Source organism: Cetorhinus maximus, chromosome 11 (assembly GCF_964194155.1).
Source record: "Cetorhinus maximus chromosome 11, sCetMax3.hap1.1, whole genome shotgun sequence".
NCBI lineage: Eukaryota > Metazoa > Chordata > Chondrichthyes > Lamniformes > Cetorhinidae > Cetorhinus > Cetorhinus maximus.
In genome coordinates, this window is record NC_135889.1 from 21,575,805 (window position 1) to 21,599,158 (window position 23,354).

General features: G+C 42.5%; 1 protein-coding gene across 3 annotated transcripts in view; it reads left to right on the forward strand.

Moving 5' to 3' along the window:
* Positions 1-23,354, forward strand: part of LOC144686428 (protein FAM117B-like) — a 254,598-nt gene that overhangs the window by 34,365 nt on the left and 196,879 nt on the right. For all 3 annotated transcript variants that reach the window (XM_078551621.1, XM_078551622.1, XM_078551623.1), the window contains exon 2: positions 21,117-21,268. In XM_078551621.1, coding sequence (XP_078407747.1) covers positions 21,117-21,268 — 152 coding nt within the window. The remainder of the gene's footprint in view (positions 1-21,116; positions 21,269-23,354) is intronic.

Below are 23,354 nucleotides of genomic sequence, written 5' to 3' on the forward strand. Positions count from 1 at the left end.
TGATCTAATCCTTTCGTCATGGGAATGATTTGTTCTGTCTACAGCATGCTGCTTCAGCATGTATGTCGTTCTGTGTAACTTCACTAGGTTGGCATGTCCTATAATCATTGAAACCAGATTGGACCCCTAGTTTGATTGTAATGGAGTGAGGAATTTGCTGGGCCATGAGATTAGATTGTGGTGGAACACAATTCTGCTGCTGATCACCCACAGCATCTCTCAGATGCACGGTTTTTGAGCTGCCAGCTCTGGTCTGAATCTAGACCAATTGGAGAAAAATGTAGACATAATTAGGTAATGGTGACTTTAATTACCTCAAAGTGGACGAAGAGCAAAGATGAAAACATTTTTGGTTGAGAGGTATTCTAGATTGGCTTACTTAAACTCCAAAAGCAGTGATAATTTGCATATTTTTAACATGGAAAACCACCCCTGAATGCAAAAGGTAAATTATATTGGGGTGACCCAATGCTTATTCAGATGATTTTAAGATTTTAAAGGAGAAGAGTAAGGTGGAGAAGAGTGAAGTAGTGAGGCATCGGAATTTTCAGAAAGTATTTAACTGTATGGACCCTAAGTGGCTTAAGGAGCAGCTGCTAATTGTGGGGGAAAGGGAGTTTGAGATACACAGTAGGCCAAAGTCAGAGCTGCTGAGACTTTTGAGGGGGTTGTGCGGTTGAAAAGCTGCAGGAGGTTCGGGCTGAGGAGTGGAAAATCATCAAAAAGGTTTAAACACAAGGATGAGAATTTAAAATTGGAGGCGCTGGGGACTAGGCACTCATATTAGGTCAGCGTGGAGGGTTGGAGGGATTTGGTACAAAAAGAATTTAAGCATCTCCTGATGAACTGAAGTTGATGGAGCACGGGAGGCCATCTAGGAGAGCACTGAACAAATTGAGTCTTGAGCTGACAAACCTAGAGCTGAAACTAGTGGTTGGAGATGAAATGGGCAGGGTAGTTTTATAGAGTCATAGAAGTCTACAGCACAGAAAAAGGCCCTTCGGCCCATCGAGTCTACGCCGGTCAAACAAGTACCTAACTATTCTAATTCCATTTTCTAGCACTAGGCCCATAGCCTTGTATGCCATGGCATCACAAGTGCATATCCAAATACTACTAAAATGTTATGAGGGTTTCTGTCTCTACCACCCTTTCAGGGAGTGAATTCCAGATTCTCACCACCCTCCGGGAGAAAAAATTCTTCCTCGCATCCCCTCTAACCCTCCTGCCCTTACCTTAAATCTATGCCTCCTGGTTATTGATCCCTCCACCAAGGGGAAAAGTTCCTTCTCTACCATATCAATGCCCTCATAATTTTATACACCTCAACCATGTCCCCCCTCAATTTCCTCTGCTCCAGGGAAAATAACCCCAATCCCTCCTCATAACAAAACTCCAGCCCAGGCAACATCCTGGTAAATATCCTCTGCACTCTCTAGTGCAATCACATCCTTCCTATAAACACAGATCCCTGTGGAACCCCACTGGACACAGGCATCCAGTCACAAAAACACCCCTCGACCATCACCCTCTGCTTCCTGCCACTCGGCCAATTCTGGATCCAAATTGCCTTGGATCCCATGGGCTCTTATCTTCGTTATCAGTCTCCCATGAGGGACCTTGTCAAAAGCCTTGCTGAAGTCCAAGTAGACTACATCAAATGCATTGCCTTCATCTACACACCTGGTCACCTCTTTGAAAAATTCAATCAAATTGGTCAGACATGACCTCCCCTTAACAAAACCATGCTGACTGTCCTTGATTAATCCCTGCCTCTCCAAGTGTAGATTAATTCTGTCCCTCAGAATTGCTTCCAATAGTTTCCCCACCACTGACAGGCCTGTAGTTCCCTGGTTTATCCCTTCCTCCCCTTCTTGAATAACTGTACCACATTGGCTGTCCTCTGGCACTTCTCCTGTGGCCAGAGAGGTATTGAAAATTATTGCCAGCGCCCCTGCTATCTCCTCCCTTGCCTCACTCAACAGCCTGGGATACATTTTCATCCGGGCCTGGAGATTTATCTGCTCTTGAGCCTGCCAGACCACTTAGAACCTCTTCCCTTTCTATGCTAATTTCTTTAAATATATCACAGTCCTTCTGCCTGATTTCCATACCCACGTTGTCCCTCTCACTTGTGAACACTGACACAAAGTATTCATTTAGAACCCTACCTACGTCTTCCAGCTCCCCACGCAAATTACCACTTTGGTCCTTAATGGGCCCTACTCTTTCCTTAGTTATCCTTACTCTTAATGTACTTGTAAAATAACTTTGGATTTTCCTTTATTTTACCTGCCAATGTTTTTTTCATGCCCCTTTTTGCTCTCCTGATTTCCTTTTTAACTTTCCCCCCTACACATTCTATTCTCCTCCTAGGGCTTCCACTGTTTTGAGCCCTCTATCTGCCATAAGCTTCCCTTTTTCTCTTTATCCAATCCTGTATATCCCTCGACATCAAGGGTTCCCTGGATTTGTTGGTCCCACCCTTTATCTTTACTGGAATATGTTGGCCCTGTACTCTCCCTATTTCCTCCTTGAATGAGTCCCACTGCTCTGACGCAGATTTACCTTAAAGTAGCTGCTCACAGTCCACTTTGGCCAAATCATATTTGATCTTATTAAAATCGGCCTTCCCCCGAATTTAGAACTCTGATTTCTGGCCCATCCTTGTCCTTTTCCATAACAACCTTGAATCTAACTGAGTTATGATCGCTATCTGCAAAATGCTCCCCCACTGATACCTCTACCACTTGCCTGGCTTCATTCCCTAATTCCAGGACTGCTTCCACTCTTGTAGGACCTTCTATGCACTGGCTTAAAAAGCTCTCCCTAACCTATCACACTATTTATTTAAGGCTACCCGAACTAAAACAGCAATGTAACCATTAGATTTGATGTAATAAAATTGAGAAGGAAATGAGTTGACAAAAGACAAATTCTTGCGTTTTTCTGATGCAAATTAGACCTATTTCCCAAAGTAAAAGCTGGAGTTCCTTGGCAGAATATATAAATAAAATGAGATGAAATTAGTGTTTGCCAAATCTAGGCATAAGTCAAGTGGAGAAGCATCAGGGCGCAAAACAAAATTCAGAAGGATTTGGGGGAGGTATGAAAAGTTTAAAACCTTTAAGGGAATCGAGCTGACTGAAGTCTAAAGGAAATCTCGTGGTTGATAGAGAAATGTTGAGATCCTAATGAGCACTTCTTGTTTTGGTATTTCAGAAATTATGCAACAGTGGGAGTAAAAAAACAAGGTGAAATTGGAGCATGTGGGTAGGATAACAGTTGGTGAACCTCTGGACAGAGTATCTCTGCCTGTACCTGATGGCATGCATCCTCTGTATTTGGGCGCTCGAGGAAATACAGGTTCTGAGGACAATCTTTTGGACATTGTTAAATGGAAGGCTTGTGGCAGACGACTGGAGAGTTGACTGTTTGCTTAACATCTGTGGGTTAGCTTCTGGATGCCATAATCAGGTTCAGATTAGTACTCTAGCAAATGTTAACTGCCATGGATTTCATATCGGCAAGCCCTGCCTGGCAAATGTGATATCTGAGAAAATAACATTAATGAGGAAAATGAAGTGGATATGTGTACGTAGATGTTTAAACTTTACTTTAACAAGTGCCTGTCACATTGAGCTTATAATCTAATAAGGATCGTTTTTTTTGTAAATTGTATCATTTAGCTTGTCAGTAATTGATAAATACCTCAAACCCAATGTTTTGGGAAGTCTCAGATTGTAGCTGCTTAGGGGTCCAGGTGACAGTATGTTGGTCACATGGATGAGCTTGGAGGGGAGAAATTGGAAACCATTTCAGGGCTAGAGTAAGAGGGAGCCTAGGATGGAGAGCTTTGTTATGGTGCGCAAGAGGAAGGGCAGAATTGTGGATTTTTAGTTACCCCGACAAGTTTATTTTCTGTTCAAAGGTAACTAGGATGGTTGTTAAGGAAGTGATTGGTAGTAAAGAAAACCAGTCTGGTATTATCTTGGTACTGGACTAATAGGTAGTTTTGATTGAACTTTATCTTGGAGCGGATGGCTGTCCATTTCATACCAGGCACACCTTAAGTTTGCACCCCATATGCTTAAAGTGAAAATGACCAGGATTGGGAAGTGGTCAAGTCTTGCTGAATGAGGACGTTGAGCTCAAGATGACGCAATGGTTGAATGGATTGACAGCTATGGAGGCTCTTAAGTTGGGCAGTTGCTAGTTATGAGTGCATTTATAAGTAATTTGAGGAAGCTGATATTTTAGGAAACATGGCCAGGCCATGGGGAAGGCACTGAAATGATACTGGGGCGAAAGGCTTCCATTATGAAAGGCTAGGTAAATGTTTTTGCAATTCTATCAGTTTGCCCTCTTAAGTCTAAATTAGGGAATTGGTTTGGAGGTAGTTAACAAAGTAGGGATAATGGGTATGCACTCCAAATGGCAGAACAAGACTAATGATGATCCCTGGGATTTATAGCTGCGGTCCAGCTATATACTAATTCCTTTGTTCAAGCCATTGACAGGCATTTGTTGAGTGTGTCATAGTGGTTTTGTCATTGGACTAGTAATCCAGAGGCCCAGGCTAATGCCATGGTGACACTGGTTCACATACTACCACAGCAGCTGGTTGATTAATTAAAAATTGTGCAATTCAAAGTCTTAGTTATGGTGTCATGAAACTATAATAGATTGTTGTAAAATATCCACTTGGTTCACTAATGTCATTTAGGGGATGAAATCTGCCATTCTTAACTGGCCTGGCCTAGAAGTGACTCCAGACCCATAGCAATATGGTTAACTCTTGTTGCCCTCAGTAAGCCATTCGGTTGTACCAAACTTATAGAAAAGTCACAAAGGAATAAAACTGGATAGACTGCAGCATTGACTTCGGCACTGGAAATGACTGGCTCACCCAACTCTGTTGATGCTGCAACGTCCTCTTTAGTTAAATCTGGGGGCTTGTGCCATACAGATGAGTCAAGCAAAAGCCTGGCATAGTTGTACTCTGTCATACCTGTTAGCCAGTGTCCCAGCCACCGCCATCCATTCCTGGCCATGTCCCACTGGCAGGACAGACTCAGCAGAGGTGGTGGCACAGTTGTATATACAGTCAGGAGGGACTTGTCCTGGGAGTTGCCAACATTGACCCCAGCCCCCATGAGGTCTAATGGCATCAGGTCAAACATAGGCAAGGAAACTTCCTGCTGATTACCACGTAGCACCCCCACCCCTCTGTCCCTCAGCTAATGAATCAGTACTCCATATTGAAAACATTTGGAGGGTAGCATGGGCACCTGGGTAGGGTACTTGAATGTTCATCAGTGGCTTGGTAGTACCACTACTGACAGTGTCCTGCAGGATATGTCTGCCAGACTGCCACTGTGGCAGGTAGTGAGAGAACCAAAAAGGGGAAAACCTATTAAACCTTGTCCTCACCAATCTGACCGTCGCAGATGCACCTGTTCATGATAGCAGAGATAAAGGTAACTATCACATGGTCCTTGTGAAGACCCTCCATTGTGTTGTGTGGCACTAACACCATGCTAAATGGGGTAGATTCAGACAGATGTAGCAGCTTAAAACTGTGCATCCATGAGACTGAGGGCCATCAGCAACAGAATTGTATACAACCACAAGATGTAACCTCATGGCCTGGCATACCCTCCAATCTACGATTACCATCAAGCCATGGAGTCAATGCTGGTTCAGTGAAGAGTGCAGGAGGGCATGCCAGGAGCAGCACCAGGCGTACCTAAAATGGTGTCAACCTGGTGTAGCTACAACACACGACTACTTGCATGCGATAGACAGTTAAGCAATCCCACAGCCAATGGATCAGATCTAAGCCTGCATATCCTGCCACATTAGTTGTGAATGGTAGTGGATAAATAAGGAACTAACCGGAGGAGGAGGCTCCACAAAGTTTCCCCATCCTAAATGAGGGGGGTGCCCAGCACATCAGTGCAAAAGACGAGGGCTGAAGCATTTGCTATCATCTTCGGCCAGAAGTGCCGAGTGGATAATCCATCTTGGCAGCCTCCTGAGGCCCCCCCATCAGATGTCAGTCTTCAGCCAGTTCTATCTACTCCCCATGATATCAAGAAATGGCTGAAGGCACTAGGTACTGCAAAGGCTATGGGCTCTGATAACACCTCGGCAATATTTCCGAAGACTTGTGCTCAAGAACGAGCCGTGCTTCTAACCAAGCTGTTCCAGTACAACTACAATGCTAGGATCTATTTGATGATTTGGAAAATTGCTAAGGTGTCCTGTCCACACAAAGGACAAATCTAATCAGGCTAGTTACTGCCCCATTAGCCACCTCTCTTTCGTCAGCAAAGTGATGGAGGTTTCATCGACAGTACTATCACATGGTATTTTCCTAGCAATAACCTGCTCACTGATGTTCAGTTTGGGTTCTGCCAGAGGCACTTGGCTCCTGACCTCTTTACAGCCATTTTCCAAATATGGACAAAAGAGCTGAATTCGAGAGGTGAGTTGCAAGTAACTGCAGCATTGCTATCAGCAGCATTTGACGGAATGCAGCATCAAGAAGTCCTGGCAAAAATGGAATTGATGAGAATTTGTGGGGTGGGTTGGCAGTGCGTAAGAGATTCTCCACTGGTTGAGTTATATGTAGCATAAATAATATGCCTGTGGATTTTGGAGGCCACTTATCTCAGCCCCTGGGCAATGCTGCAGGAATTCCTGAGCGTAGTGTCCGAGGACCAACCGTCTTGCTTTGTCAATGATCTTCCTTCCATCATAAGGTCAGAAGTGAGGATGTTCTCTGTGCAATGCTCAGTACCATTCACAAGTTATACTGAAGCTGTCCATGCAGCAAGACTTGGGCAACATTCAAGCTTGGGTTGATGTGTCAAGTAACATTCAGGCCACACAAGTTCCAGGCAACGACAATCTCCAACAAGACAGAATGTAACCATCTCCCTCTGACATTTAATGGCGTTACCATCACTGAATTTCCCACTGTCAACATCCTGGGGTTACAATTGATGAGAAATTGAACTGGACCAACCATCTATATATTATGGCTACAAGAGCAAGTCAGAGGCTGAGAACTCTGAGGTGAGTAGCACTTTCTGGCTCCCAAAAGTCTGCCCACCATCTCCAAGGCACAATTCAGGAGTGTGATGGAATACTCTCCGCTTCTCTGGACCAGCGTGGCTCAACCACTTAAGCTCAGTACCATCTGGGGCAAAGCATACGCTTGATTGGCATCCCATCCACCACCTTAAACATTCATTCGTTCATTCATTCCCTTCACCATCTCTATATAGAAGATGCACTGCAACAACTCACTAAGCCTCCTTAGACAACACCTTCCAACCTACGACCTCTCTCAACTAGAAGGAAAAGGGCAGCAGTGAAAGCATTTCGGCTTTGCTATGGAATTAGAAATCATGGGTGCAAATTAATGTCCTGCTGTGTTGTTGGGCCACTTGCTGCATATTCCTCAGCTGCAGTCTTAAGAGATTGACACTTCTTCCTAAAACAAAGCATAAACAAAATAAAGACAAAAGACAAGCGGCTCTTAGTTAGGAATAACTTGCTCACTAACGCTCAGTTTGGATTCAGCCAGGGCCACTCAGCTCCTGACCTTATTACAGCATTGATCTAAACATGGTCAAATGAGCTCAATTTCATAGGTGAGGTGAGAGTGACTGCCCTTGACAGCAAGGCAGCATTTGACCAAGTGGCATGGCCTAGCAAAACTGGAGTCAATGGGAATCGGGGAAAATTCTCCACTGGTTGGAGTCATACATAGCACAAAGCAAGATGGCTGTGGTTCTTGTAAGTCAATCATCTCAGGCCCAGGACATCACTGCAGGAGTTCTTAATGGTAGTGTTCTAGGCCCAACTGTCTTCAGCTGCTTCATCAATAAGCTACCTTTTATTGTAAGGTCAGAAGTGGAGATGTTTGGTGATGACTGCAGTGTTCAGCACCATTCATGACTCATACTGAAGTCCATGTCAACATGCAGCAAGACCTAGACAATATTCAGGCTTGAGCTGATAAGTGGCAAATAACATTTGTGCCACACAAGTGCCAGACAAGAGGGAATATGACTACCCCCCCTTGCCAATGCTGAATCCCCCACCATCAACATTCTGTTGTGTGGGGGGTTTACCATTTGACCAGAAACTGAACTGGACCAGCCATATGAATACTGTAGCTGCAAGAGCAAGTCAGAGGCTCAGAATTCTGTGGCAAGTAACTCGCCTGATTTCCCCAAAGCCTGTTCACCATCTATAAGGCTCAAATCTGGAGTGTGATGGAATACTCTCCATCTGCCTGAATGAGTGCAGCACCAGCAACACTCAAGCTTGATACGTGATCAGAACAAAGCAGCCTGCTTGAATGGCACTCCATTCACCAGCATCGGCAGCAGTGTGTACCGTCTACAAGATGCACAACAGAAACTCCCAAAGCTCCTCAGACGGCACCTACCAAAGGCATGACCGCTGCCATCTAGAAGGACAAAGACAGCAGATGTGTGGAAACACCACCACCTGGAAATTCCCCTCCAGCCATACAGCATCCTGACTTGGAAATAATATTGCTGTCTCTTTACTGTCGCAGGGTCAAAATCCTGGAACTCCTTCCCTAACAGCACTGTGGGTGTACCTATACAACATGGACTGCAGCAATTCAATCTTGAGGGCTGTTAGGGATGGGCAATAAATGCTGGCCCATTTTTAATCATGCTTTTTATCTCATTTTTGCTTTTGGATAAGTCACCTGCATGAAAGCAGAGTATGAGGGGCCCAGTGTGCATCTGTAACAGTAATTTTATGGAAATTATACTTAGACAATTCTAAAACCATCTCCCTCAGCCTTACAAAGCTGTTCAGCAACTGAACACGAGACCTGCGAATTTGCTGATGAACAATGCCATCATTTCTGTGCAAGGAATTTCTATTTTTGTTCAGCCAGTGTTCCCAATAAAACAAATTTCCATATAAGCATTTGCAGGCCTCAAATATTTGTTTTCAGGAAACATGAAAGAAAAAAAGAAGCAATTAAAGTGTGTGTAAAGAATTTTATTTGATTTTGATTCAACACTGAAGTCTCAGCTTTTCTAGTTTCTGTAGATGTTTGGTTTTGCATCTATTTTAATCTGCAGAGACTGAATAATTTGCGAGTATTAAGTACATGAGAAGACCAACTATTTCCAGCCCTTTGCTTCTCTTTCCTTTAGTGTGGCTGCAATTCCACAGGAACTGGTAATCTCTGGTACATCACCCAAGAGGCTATTCTTCATAGATGAGCATAGGCAGTGAATGCCACTGAACTACTTGCTTTTTTTTGTTGTTACAAATTGTCATGTTCTTTTTTTCCCATTTGATGTTCTCACTGAACAAGTATAATCAATAGTATGTAGATAGCAGTTAGCAATAGGGAGCCCCGTCTTACTCCTGCCTTTGCTAACTAGTCCCAATTTTTTTTAGTTAATTAACAGGATGTGGGTATCGCTGGCTAGGTCAGCATTTATTGCCCATCCCGAATTGCCCTTGAGAAGGTGGTGGTGAGCTGCGTTCTTGAACTGCTGCAGTCCATATGCTGTACGTGCCCCCATAGTGCTGTTAGGGAGGGAGCTCCAGGATTTTGACCTAGTGACAGTGAAAGAATGGTGATACATTTCCAAGTCAGGATGGTGAGTGGCTTGGAGGGGAACTTCCAGGTGGTGGTGTTCCGATCTACGTGCTGCCCTTGTCCTTCTAGATGGTAGTGGTTGTGGGTTTGGAAGCTGCTGCCCATAGGGAGCCTTGGTGAATTCCTGCAGTACACCTTGTAGATGGTACACACTGCTGCCATTGTGCATTAGTGGTGGAGGGAGTGAATGTTTGTGGATGGGGTGCCAATCAAGTGGGCTGCTTTGTCCTGGAGTAGTGTTGGAGCTGCACTCATCCAGGCAAGTAGAGAGTATTCCATCATACTCCTGACTTCTGCCTTGTAGGTGGTGGACAGGCTTTGGGGAGTCAGGAGGCGAGTTACTCGCCTCCGGATTCCAAGCCTCTGAACTGCTCTCGTAGCCACAGATTTATATGGCTAGTCCAGCTCAGTTTCTGGACAATGGTAACCCCCAGGATATTGATAGTGTGAGGGGGATTTAGCAATAGCAATGCCATTGAATGTCAAAGCGAAGGTTAGATTCTTTCTCGTTGGAGATGGTCATTGCCTGGTACTTGTGTGGCATGAATATTACTTGCCACTTGTCAGCCCAAGCCTGGATATTGTCCAGGCCTTGCTGCATTTGGACATGGGTTGCTTCAGTATCTGAGTCATCGCGAGTGGTGCTGAACCTTGTGCAATTATCGAACATCCCCACTTCTGACCTTGTGATGGAAGGAAGGTCATTGATGAAGCAACTGCAGATGGTTGGGCCTAGGACACTACCTTGAACTTCTGCAGTGATGCCCTGGAACTGAGATGACTGACCTCCAACAACCACAACCATCGTCCTTTGTGCTAGGTATGACTCCAACCAGTGGAGAGTTTTCCACCTGATTTCCATTGATTCCAGTTTTGCTCAGGTTCCTTGATGCCACACTGTCAAATACTGCTTTGATGTCAAGGGCAGTCACACTCAGCTCACCTCTGGAGTTCAACTCTTTTTTTTGTCCATGTTTGAACCAAGGCTGTAATAAGATCAGAAGCTAAGTGACCCAGGTAGAACACAAACTGAGCATCAGGAAGCACATTATTGCTAAGCAAGTATCGCTTGCTTAGTGTTGATGACCCCCTTCCATCACTTTACTGATGATCGAGAGTAAACTGATGGAGTGATAATTGGCTGGGTAGGATTTGTTCTGCTTTTTGTGTATAGGACATACCTATGCAATTTTCCTCATTGTCTGGTGGATGCCAGTGTTGCAGCTGTACTGAACAACTTGGCTATGGGTGCGGCAAGCTCTGGAGCACAAGTCTTCAGTACTATTGCCTGAATATTGTCAGGGCCCATAGACTTTGCAGTATCCAATGCCTTCAGCCATTTCTTGATAGCACATGGAGTGAATTAAATTGACTGAAGATTGGCATCAGTCGTGCTGGGGACCTCTGGAGGAGGCCGAGATGTATCATTCACTTGGCTCTTTTGGCTGAAGATTGTTGCAAATGCTTCAGCCTTATCTTTGGCATTGCTGTGCTGGGCTCCTCCATCCAGTGAATTGTTTAATTTTCCTCTACCGCAGGATGTGACTGGATATGGCAGCACTGCAGATCTTAGATCTGATCCGTTGGTTGTGGAACCGCTTGGCTCTTTTTCTATCACTTGCTGCTTATGCTGTTTGGCTGTTGTAGCTTCACCTCATTTTTAGTTATGCCTGGTGTTGTTCCTGGCATGTTCTCCTGCAATCTTCTTTGAACCATAGCTGATCCCCTGGCTTGGTGGTAATGGTAGAGCGGGGGATATGCCGAGCCATAAGGTTACAGATTGTGATTGATTACATTTCTGCTGCTGGTGGCTCTCAGTGCCTCATGCATGCCCAGCCTTGATCGAAATCTATCCCATTTCGCACAGTGGTAGTGCCACACAACATGATGGAAGGTATCCTCAATGTGAAGACAGGACTTCGTCTCCTCAAGGACTGTGTGATGGTCACTCCCAATACTGTCAAGAATAGATGCATCTGCGGCAGGCAAGTTGGTGAGGATGAGGTCAATTATGTTTTTCCCTCACCACCTGCTGCAGACCCAGTCTAACAGCCATGTCCTTTAGGACTTGGCCAGCTCAATCTGTCATGGTGCGACTGAGCCACTCTTGGTGATGGACAGTTGACGTCCCCCACCTAGAGTACATTCTACGCCCTTGCCACCCTCAATGCTTCCTCCAATTGGTGTTCAACATGGAGTACTGATTCATCAGCTGAGGTTGGGGAAGCGGTACGTGGTAATTGGGTTTCCTTGCTATCGACTCCGACCCCCATGAAATTTTATGGCAACTCTCTCCCAACTGTGGCCTTCATCTCTGCTGGGTCTGTCCTGTCAGTGGGACATGATCTGTAAGGTGTGATTGAGAGTGAGACTGTCGGGCTTCTCTCACCTGTGAGACAGCTCTCCCAATTTTGATGCAAGCATGCAGATGTTAGTAATGAGCACTTTGCAGGGTGGGTTTGTTCTTAGTCATTTCTGATGCCTAGGTCTGTCAGGTGGTCCATCCAGTTTCATTACTTTTATTTACTTTTAGCAGTTTGATTCAACTGAATGGCTTGCTAAGCCATTTTGGAGGGCATTTAAGAGTCAATTACGTTGTGGATCTGGAGTCGTATGTAGGCCAGATTTCCTTCACATTAGTGAACCAGTTGGATTTTTACAACAATTGTCTATGGTTTCATGGTCGTCATTAGATGACCACCCAGATTTTTGTTGACTTCAAATTTCACCAGCTGCCGTGGTGGGATTCGAACCCGAGTCTCGAGTTCTAGTCAATGCCACTATGTCACTGCCTCCTGTCTGAGGACAATTTCTGTTATAATGTTTCCACTTCTGTTCCTACTGGAATCAGTTAATTAAGCACAACACATGGATCAAACTGGGGTCAAATGGGCAATTACCATGTGTGTCGATGAGGGCAATGCATTTGACATAGTCACCTTGGACTTCAAGGCTTTTGATAAGGCCCCTCATGGGATACTGATAACGAAGGTAAGAGCCCATGGGATCCAAGGCAATTTGGCAAATTGGATCCAGAATTGGCTGAGTGGCAGGAAGCAGAAGGTGATGGTCGAGGGGTGTTTTTGAGACTGTGTCCAGTGTGTTCCACAAGGATTGGTGTTGGGTCCCTTGCTGTTTGTGGTATATATAAACACGATTTAGACTTGAATGTAGGAGGGTTGATCAGTAAGCTCGCAGATGGCACGAAAATTGGTGGGGTGGTAAATAGTGAGGAGGATCGCCTTAGATTACAGGAGGATATAGACGGACTGATCAGTGGCAAATGGAATTTAATCTGGATAAATGTGAGGTGATGCACTTGGGCAGGACAAACAAGGCACAGGAATACACAATGAATGGTAGGACCCTGAGAAGTACCGAGGAGCAAGCTTTAGGGAGTCATACTTGCCTTTATTAGCCGAGGCAAAGAAAATAAGAGCAGGGAGGCTATGCTGGAGCTGGTTAGGCCACAGCTAGAGTTTTGTGTGCAGTCCTACAATCTGCATTATAGGAAGGATGTGATTGCACTAGAGAGAGTGCAGAGAAGATTTACCTACCAGGATGTTGCCTGGGCTGGAGAGTTTTAGTTATGAGGAGAGATTGGATAGACGGGTTATTTTCCCTGGAGCAGAGGAGATTGAGGGGGAACATGATTGAGGTGTATAAAATTATGAAGGGCATAGATAGGGTAGATAGAAAGGAACTTTTCCCCTTGGTGGAGGGATCAATAAGTAGGGGGCATAGATTTAAGGTAAGGGACAGGAGGTTTAAAGGGGACGTGAGGAAGAATTTTTTCACCCAGAGGGTGGTGGGAATCTGGAACTCACTCCCTGAAAGGGTGGTAAAGGCAGAAATTTAAGAAGTATTTGAATGTGCACTTGCGATGCCATGGCCTACAAGGCTATGGGCCTAGTGCTGGAAAATGGGATTAGAATAGTTAGGCACTTGTTTGACCAGTGCGGACTCGATGGGCCGAAGGACCTTTTTCTGTGCTGTGGACTTCTGACTCTATGACTATGAAATGGCGGTCTATTTACTACTTGGCCATCGAGATGAGCAACATTTGAAGTATTACTGAAAACATTTGTTTTAATTGAGGCCTGCAAATGCATGAATGGAAATTTGATTTATTGGGAACAGTAACTGTGCAAAAAAATATACAAATTGCTTGCACACAAATGATGGCACGGTTCATAAGCAAATTTGCATTCCTCTTGTTCAGTTGCTGAACAACTTTGTAAGGCTGAGAAAGGTGGTTTTAGAATTGTAGAAGTGAATAACTTGCATGAAATTACTGTTGCAGATGCATGCAGGGCCACCTCTTTCCCCTGCCCCCAGCACAACCATACTCTGCATTCATTCAGGCTACCTATCCTGAGGGTAATTACCTACTGCAAAAATGTGATATTTTAAAATGAGTCTTTCCTTTAAAGCCCTGCATTTGATTTTTGATAGATATTTGTTTACAGCTGTAACATTCCTAGTTAACTATGTACTGAAAGCTGAGCTCTTGTGCATTAAGTGAAGTTTCTGGTTATTTAAAATGGCTAAAACTGCAGTAAAGATCAGATTAACTTCACGATAATTCCTGATTTATTTTCTCTATTGCCATTTATTTCTTTCCCCATTCCATGCAAATTGTCGTGCTGAGGGGGTCGGTAGGAGACCACCACTGTTATTAGTGGATGTTAGCTAATGTCCAAGAGAAAAGAAATGTATTTTACCAAAGCAGTTCACCAATGTTGCTTCTGCTTGATATTCGGGGTAGGGAGTCCTCCACTCTTTAACAGCCACTTTTTCAGTGCGGGTTAGAAATTTGTTCATTATCCTTTATACTCCCTAAATTGTAGAAGAATATGTAAGCATCCACCTGTATTTAAATAAAGCTGTCTTTTATGGGTCACTATCAAATATCATTTGATTCTCTGCTCTACACAGCATTTTTTTATTACATGACTGGCTTCAGCGCTTTAAGTAAATTCAAGAATAATTGCCAAATTTAACTCCCCACTTTTATGACCATTGTTAAATGCAATAATATGAAGATATTTACATATTCTCTTCCTCTTGCAATCTGTAGGGCTAATCCCTGATATTGTAATAGTGGTTAAGTTTATCCCTTTTAGTCACGGTGTTGTCTGTATTTGTACTCGTTTATCCGCTTGGATGTTCAGATCACCACTTTAGGTTATTTCATAAATCTTAGTTAAGGAAGACCTAAAATGGGTTTACAAATGGCTGGCATTGCCAGCTTATTGAATGCTACTAACACTATTGTACATAAGGCATAAGGTTAATGGCAAAAAGTAACCTTCCTTGATAGTGAAAGTGATAATGGTGCAGGTAATTGCTGTTAAATGGATGTAGTGAAAAAGCATTGTCAACTTTTGAGGGAATTAATGACTGAATAAAGCTCTTCTAGAAAATTAAAAGCAAGATAGAGATGCTGGAAATCTGAAATAAAACAAAATCCTGCAAACATTCAGCAGGTCAGGCAGCAACTGTGGAGAAAAATGTAGAATTAACGTCATTTGGTTCTATGGACAGCAGCCGGATGCCCATTTTTCATGTCTAAACTTGGGCCAGGAGACTGGAGTGTCTCTGGGCTGTTCAGGTGTGCATTATGGAACTTTGCAGCCACATGCAAATTGCACTTAGGTTCCTGTTTATTTACAAATACCATGCTGTTGTTACAAGCAAATCATGTGTTATAATTTTTTCTCTAATGCAATCACACTAAGAGCAGCCTTTTACAGATCTCCAGGCACATGTGTGCACCAAAGTTGCATTTATGTAGTACCTTTTGTGTCTTCAGGATATTCCAAGACACTCTGCAGCCATCAGATTTTTTTTGAATTGTTGTCATGTGAATTTGTGAATAATGATCTCTCTCAAACAGTAAAATAAATGAACAGAAAATATGGTCTTAATGATATTGATCAAGACTCTGGGAAAGCTGTCCACTTTTTGAATCTTGTCACAGGATCTTATGACCATGTGGGAAGCCAGATGAGGCCTTGATTTAATTTATAATCCAAAACCTGAACCTCTTAACATTGTGTTGCCCCAAATTTCAATAGGACAAACTGCTGGAAAAGCAAATGAACTTAAAATAATTCAATTGTCTTTGATTTTGCAGCTCAAATTTCAGGTGCTTACAGGTCATATTTGCAGCCACCCCACCCCAGGCAGATTTGGCTGGTCAGATCTTCAAAGCTGCGCTCCAGTGCATTGTAGCATGAATCGTTGCATGTGAAATGGAGAGCATCCATAAATTATATACACCTGTCAGGGAGGGGTGGGGTTAAAAATGATGTAGGGAACAGAATAATCAACCAAACACTTTTCTAAATTTAGCTCAGTTGGCACAGCAGTGCCAGGCCTGACAAGTAAATGCTCTGACAAACTTTTCTGGCGTCTAGCTCTGTTGAGAGGATGATGAGAGTGGGTGAGGAAATTTCCAAGATGGAAAATGAGCAGCTAACAATCAGTGAAATTCTGATCTGTTTAGGACAAAACATAAGTATTCACTTGTTCTCAATCAAAAACTGATTATTCTGGCTTTGAGCATGTGTAAAGCTTATTTGAATAAAAATTTATGTGTATACCTTAGTTTAGGATCCTGAACTGCTTTAATTTTATTATACTTGCTTGATGGTTTGGAAAAGTCCCAGTGGAATAAAGTGTGTTTTTTAAAAAAATAAATAAATTTGACAATTTTGGCCCTCCCCTGCCCCACCCTATCTCTTTACTTCTCCTTTCACCCCTCACTCTACTTCCCTACCCTCATCCCCTGGAGCAAAATCCCTGATGTATTTTTTCCATACTTTCCTGTTTGTTCTTTCTATCTTCACTGGGGACATCAGAAGTAACAGCAAATAGAAGTGTCAGTGGGGAACATTTAGGAAACAGTGATCATTGTATTGTACATTTTAGGATGATGATAGAAAAGGATGGTAGGCAATCCAGAATAAGAAAAATTAACTGGAGGAGAGCCAACTTTGAGGCAAGAACGGAGCTGGGCCAAATAGACGGCAACGAAAGATTGGTAGGAAAAACTGTAGCTGAACAATGGGCTACCTTCTAAAAGAATTGGTTCGGGCACAGTCAAGGTATATTCCATCGAAAGGGAAAGGTAGGACAAAAGCTCCCTGGATCAAAAAGGAGATTGAAACTGAGATAAAGAAGAAGAATTGCACTTATGACATGTCAGGTAGAAAATACAATTGAGAACCAAGAGGAATACAGAAGGTTTAGAGGGGAGGTGCAAAAGCATATTAGATAAACAAAGAGAATTATGAGAAAAGACTGGCAGCCAACATAAAGGGGAATCCCAAAGTCGTCTTTAGGCATATAAATTGTAAAAGGAGTAGGGCCAATTATGGACCTAAAAGGGAATTTACACATGGACGAAGGGACCGTGGCTGAGGTATTAAATGAATAATCTGCATCTGTCTTTACCAAGGAGGTAGATGCTACCCAGGCCATGGTGACAGACAAGAAAACTCTGTCACTAGAAGGGTTCAAAATTGATAAGGAGGAAGTGTTGAATAGATTCAGTACTTAAAGTTGACAAGACACCGGGACCGGATGAGATGCATCCAAGGATATTGAAGGAAGTGAGAACAGAAATTGCAGGGGCACTGGCCATAATCTTTCAGTCTTCCCTGGACTCGGGGGGTGGTGGGGGTGGTGCCAGAGGACTGGAGAATTGTAAACATTACGTCCTTGTTCAAAAAAGATTGTAAGGATAAGCCCAGCAATTACAGACCAGTCAGTTTAACTTCGGTGGTGGGCAAGATTCTAGAAACAATTATTCGGGATAGAATTAGTAGTCAGATGGAAATATATGGGTTAAGAAAGAGCCAGCATGGATTTCCAAAGGGGAAATCGTGTTAAACTAACTTGCTGGAGTTTTTTGAAGAGGTAACAGAAAAGGTTGATGAGGGTAATGCTGTTGATGTAGTGTACATGGACTTTGAAAAGGCATTTGACACTGCCTCACAGCCAACTTGTGCGAAAAGTTATAGCTAATGAGGGGTGGAAGCAACGTGGGTACAAAATTAGCTTAAAAATAGGAAGCCGAGTAATGGTCAGTGGATATTTTATGGGCTGGAGGAAGGTTTGTAGTTGAGTTCCCGAGGGGCCAGTATTGGGACCCTTGCTTTTCCTGATACATATTAATGATCTAGATGTTGGTGTGCAGGGAACAACTTCAAAGTTTGCAGATGATACGAAGCTTGGCAGTGTTGTGAACTGTGAGGAAGATGGTGTTGAACTTCAAGAGGACATCGACAACTTAGTGGAGTGGACAGATTGGTGGCAGATAAAGTTCAATGCGGAGAAATGAGGTGATGCATTTTAGTAGGAAGAACATGGACAGATAATATAAAATAAGGGGTGAAATTTTGAAGGGGGTGCAGGAGCAGAAAGACCCGGGTGTATATGTGCATAGATCATTGAAGGTGGCAGGACAGGTGGAGGGGACAGTTAGTAAAGGATATAGTATCCTGGGCTTTATTAATAGGGGCATAGAGTACAAGACCAGGGAAGTTATACTGAATTTCTATAAAACATACATTAGACCTCAGCTGGAATATTGTTCTGGGCACCATATTATAGGAAGGACGTGAACACATTTGAGAGGGTGTGGATGAGGTTTACAAGAATGGTCCCAGGGATGAGAAACTTCAGCTATGAGGATAGATTGGAGAAGCTGGGATTGAGTTCCTTGGAGAGGAGAAGGCTGAGAGGATACTTGATAGAAGTTTTCAAAACCATGAGGGGGCTGGACAGAATAGATAGGGAGAAGCTGTTCCCACTCGTAAAAGAGTCTCTTACGAGGGGGGCACAGATTTAAAGTGATTTGCAAAAGAAGCAAGTGTGATGTGAGAAACTTTTTCACACGAGTGGTTTGGGTCTGGAATGCACTGCCCGGAAGTGTGGCGGAGGCAGGTTCAATTGAGGCATTCAGGAGGACGTTGTTTCCATTCAAATAATCATCTAATGTGCAAGGGTACGGGGAAAAGGCAGAGCAATGACACTAGGCCATAATGCTAATTTGGAGAACCGGTGCAGACATGATTGGCCGAATGGCCCCCTGTGCCGTTAAGATTCTGTGATTCTGTTTCTGAAGATTCTTTCTAAGAATGGAACTAAGTGAAGGCCATACACTGAGCTGGGCAACCAGTTTTGGAGGAGGGTGTTGCCAAAGGCTGTAAAGAGACTGAGGATGATGAGCAGAAAAATTACAAAGGATGGGACTTTGGTTAGGGTTTTTCTCAGTGCTGCTCAAAAAAAACCCCTCACTGCTGAGTAGCATTCTTCCAACTGTTTTACTGGGTTGCTTCCAATGGCAACTGCATCATTCGAAGCAACCTTCTAAAGTAAATGACTCATTTGTCAGAGGCAACAAGCCTCCCTTTGAGCAAGGTTTTGATTTCTGCTTAAAGGGGTTGTTGTGTAGTACGCATTTAGGTGTCCTTGAGGGCAAGGGAATAGGTTCTTTAAGACTTTGGTTGTCTGGAGGGAGCTATTTTGAGCTGGTGAAGGTATGAGTGATAACACTGATTTATGGAAGCAATTTAAGGCAATGAAATTACATTACTTAGAGTGTATTGCATAAGATTGAATTGTGTTGGCTTGTGATTTTTTAAGTGTATTCTTTCAAATAGTCCTTTGATGCAGATACAATAAATGTGGTGTTAATTGGAATCACATCTGGAAGTTTAATTGCTGTGCCATTTTTTGTTACCCTGGCAACTGACATTATAATCCCAAATCTCTGCTTTTTCACTTAATCTTTTTTCTTTTGAAGTATCCCTATTTTTGAAGTAAATATCTAACTTGGTCTTAAACACCAGTTGTCTGATGATTGTGTTTACTCAGCATATTCCACGTTCTCTCAAAGCTCTATGCAGAATAATTTCCATGATTTGGGTTCACTTATTCTGTTTCCTTGTTGTGGATTCACCTGATGTTAGGAAAAATTATTCCCCATCAGCCCTGTCAATTTGCTTTCTATTTTGAATAGAATTTTCTTATTTCAGCCATAAAAAAACCCTTCATAATTTTGAACAAGGGTTGATGAGTGTGAAAATGGGAGTGACGTTGCATATTCTGGTGGTTAATTCGAGGTCCGTTTTCGTGCCACTGCACATTGCTTCAAACAAGAGGTGCTGATATGTTTTCACGGGCATTTGAGGTGGTGCCCTGAGAAAGAAAGCCCTTTGGGTTTCTCAGTTTTTGCAATGTGTACTCTTGTGATTCTGGTCATCAGCTTTTACTGTTAGGGTTATATATTTTCCACTAATGAAGGGGCACAGATGATGAGCCACTGAACATTAAAACCTGAATTTAATTAGTAAGTTAGAGTAAATGGATAAGCAGATTGCAAATGGATTGCAAGATGGTTAGCTCCCCAAGGAGATTTAGAAAATGCCAAACTAAATGCCTTGAAATTAGACCATGCAGCTGCCCTTATAATGTTATAGAATTGGAGCATTTATTTTTTTTAAATGATTACTGGATTTTTTTTTGTCTGCAGCTCATGCTTATTGCCATCTCTCCTGATGTATGATTTAATGGTAAATAGATTAAAAATCCAGTATTGGGGAAACTCCACAGCCATCTAAAATGCTCGATCAAGCAGTGTCCCAACATATACATAACAATTATAAAATACTCATCCTTGTTTTCAGTTCCTCTGTTGCCTCACCCCTCCCGATCTCTGTAATCCTCTTTTTAAGATGCTCCTTAAAATTCTAGCCTTTTGACCAAGTTTTGGGTTATCTGCCCTAATACATCTCTAGGTGCTTTGGTGTCAATTTTTGCTTTATAATGCTCCTGTGAAGTGCTTTAGGATGCTTTGTGTTTAAGTTGCTAAATTAATACATGTTGCAACATCAGTGAAACAAAGCATCTAATATATTTTTCTGTAAGCACTACAGGTTTGTTTTGCTGACCTCAATTAATAGTTCCTGATCCATTGAGAGGAGTTTCACAATTATTAAAAATGTACCAAAGTAACATGTGGAATATCTGGATAGATCGGCTAGATAGAACCAAAGATTTCCTTCTACTTGAAACTGTTAGTATCTAAATCAAACAGCTCTGTCCTGTTCAGTGATCCTTAATTGAAATGCACATGTCTGGTCACCTGAGGACAGAACCAGGCTTGGCTGTATTGCCCTTAGTAAAATAGCCTGCTGCTACTTACCCCAAACCTCACTTAAATGATAGTCAAGTACCAAAAGGAGACCAGCTCCCATGGACCTGTTGTGAAGGGCAGAAATAATTGCTTCTGGAACCATGGGAATATCTTGATGAAACATCTGCCTATTTGTATGCTTCACTTTTTGTCTTCAAAGATGTACTTGTCAAAATTTAAAAATGTGTATTTTCTGAAAATAGTTCATTCAAATGTTTTCCCTTATATATTCAGTTGAAAGATCACGTCAGTCTCTGGTGAGCCCCTCCAGTAACATCCGCCGAACATCATCATTGGACACGCTTGCAGCTCCCTACCTCACTGGCCAGTGGCCACGTGATGCCCACAGCCATTCTGCTCCTTGTGTGAGAGATAAAGCTACACAGGTATGTCAAGCTGAACTCCTTTACTTGAGTCTGTTTTGTTTCTACATGGTGCAGAGAAGCTGAGTAGGTTGTTTAGACCCTCGAGCCATTCCTACCACTAAGTTTTTGGTTGTGACTAATTTGTACATTGACTCTTATTTACCTGGCGTTTCTCTGTATGCACTGATACCATTAGCTAACAAAAAACATAGATTCCTAGTCTTAAATTTCAATTGACTCAGCATCCATATCTTTTTGTGGGAGAGGGTTCCAGTCTTTTGATATTCTTTGCAGGGAGAATGTATTAATTGATTTTGTTTCTCCAACGGTCAAGATCTAATTTTATTATTCTGTTTTTCAGAAGACTCCAATCATGAAATAATTTCTCTGTGCACCCCAATAAACCCCATAATTTTTAAATATTTTGTTTAGATCACCCTCATCCTTTGAAACTCAAAATATGCAACATGGCATAATTAAACTCCTAAGATGATGTATCATTCTTCTGAATGTATACATGCCCCCTCTATGATCAGTATATCTTCTGAAGTTCAATACCAAAACTGAATTTAGTATTCCAAATTGGTTTGAAAGTGGCTTACTGGAGCATCACTTAATTTCATTTCAAACCCCCTTGAGATAAAGGCCAACATTCCAACCATTTTGTTTTTTTTGTACCTGCACACGAGCTTTGAGTAATTTGTGTACATGGGTACGTTTTACCCCTGCATTTTCCCAGTCTCTCGCCATGAAAATATTCCAGTTTGCCTTGTATTCCACAGTCGATGATCTCATACTCCCCTACATTGAATTGATCAGCTGTAGGTTTTTCCCAGTCTCAGTCTATGATCTGGAATGACTGCATTGATGTTGAAAAATCTTTCCATACTGATAAAATTAAAGGATATAGGGATAGTGCATGAAGGTGGAGTTAGAAATGTTAGATCAGCCACAATCCTGTTGGTAGAGGAGGCTTGAGTGACAAATGGCCTTATTCCAGATGCTGTTTTCTATTTTTGTTTTTGCGTTCTCCTTGAGATTTATGTGAAGTTGTTCCATTATGATGTCCTGAAGCTAAGATACTTCAGATATTCCTGTGATTAAAAGTTGCTTCTTGTAGCTCAAGGTATGAAGTTGCTTTATCTTGAAGTGGCCATATATGCAATTGTCCAACCAAAAATGTTGCAAAACTTATTACTTTTTGATATTTGCTTCAGGATCAGCTTTTAGTAATTTTGTTACTTGGCTCTGAGGCTCCTGTGGAATGAATGCCTTCATTGACTGCCTTGATGCTTACTCAACTTAGTTGGTTGAGTACCTCTGCCATAAGTTGTCATTATGTCCTGCTTACATTACAAAATCCCTTTCCACTGCAAGTTTGTATTGTTAAATTTGTTGCAGTCAGCTTGCCTTAACTTTTCATATACATGTTTCTGTCATTGTGTGGATTTGAGCCTTGCACAAGATCTTAAACATGCAACATGGGCTGACAATGTATAGTACTGAAGCAGTATTGCAATGGTGAGTTTGCTACTCTTAAATGTTAAGCCCAGAACTTGTTGGACTATTCTGGTGCTTCAGGTAGACTTTGAAGACCTTGTGGCACAATGTAGGGGAGAATAGGAAGATTCTTCTGATGCCCTGGCCAATATTTCTCCTTCACCTAAAAAAGTCAGATCAGTTCATTTATTACTTGTTGAAATATTGCTGCTTCCAACTGTCTGTTTAATAATTGCTGCACGCCAGAGCAATATGTATGCAAATGAGATTTTGAGGGCGTGATGAGACAATATAAATGTAGATTTTTTTGGGTCTCTTGACATTAAGATGACTTCAGAACAGAAGCTACACTGCTGAATTAAGTGCATCCAAGTTGCATCTGATTTCGAATTTTGGCTACCAGCTTTCTCGTAAGGTGATTACAGGTTGACTCAGACCAGCATTGCTCAGTCTATACCATTGTCAGAGCAAAATAACAGTCTACAGCAACAACTTTGGCTCTAAACAAATGTTTTGTGCTGCTATGTTCATACCCGAATTTAATTACAGAAGGACAAATCCAATGTGGCCAATTAACCTTCTCTCCACCCCCACATGTCAGCCTACT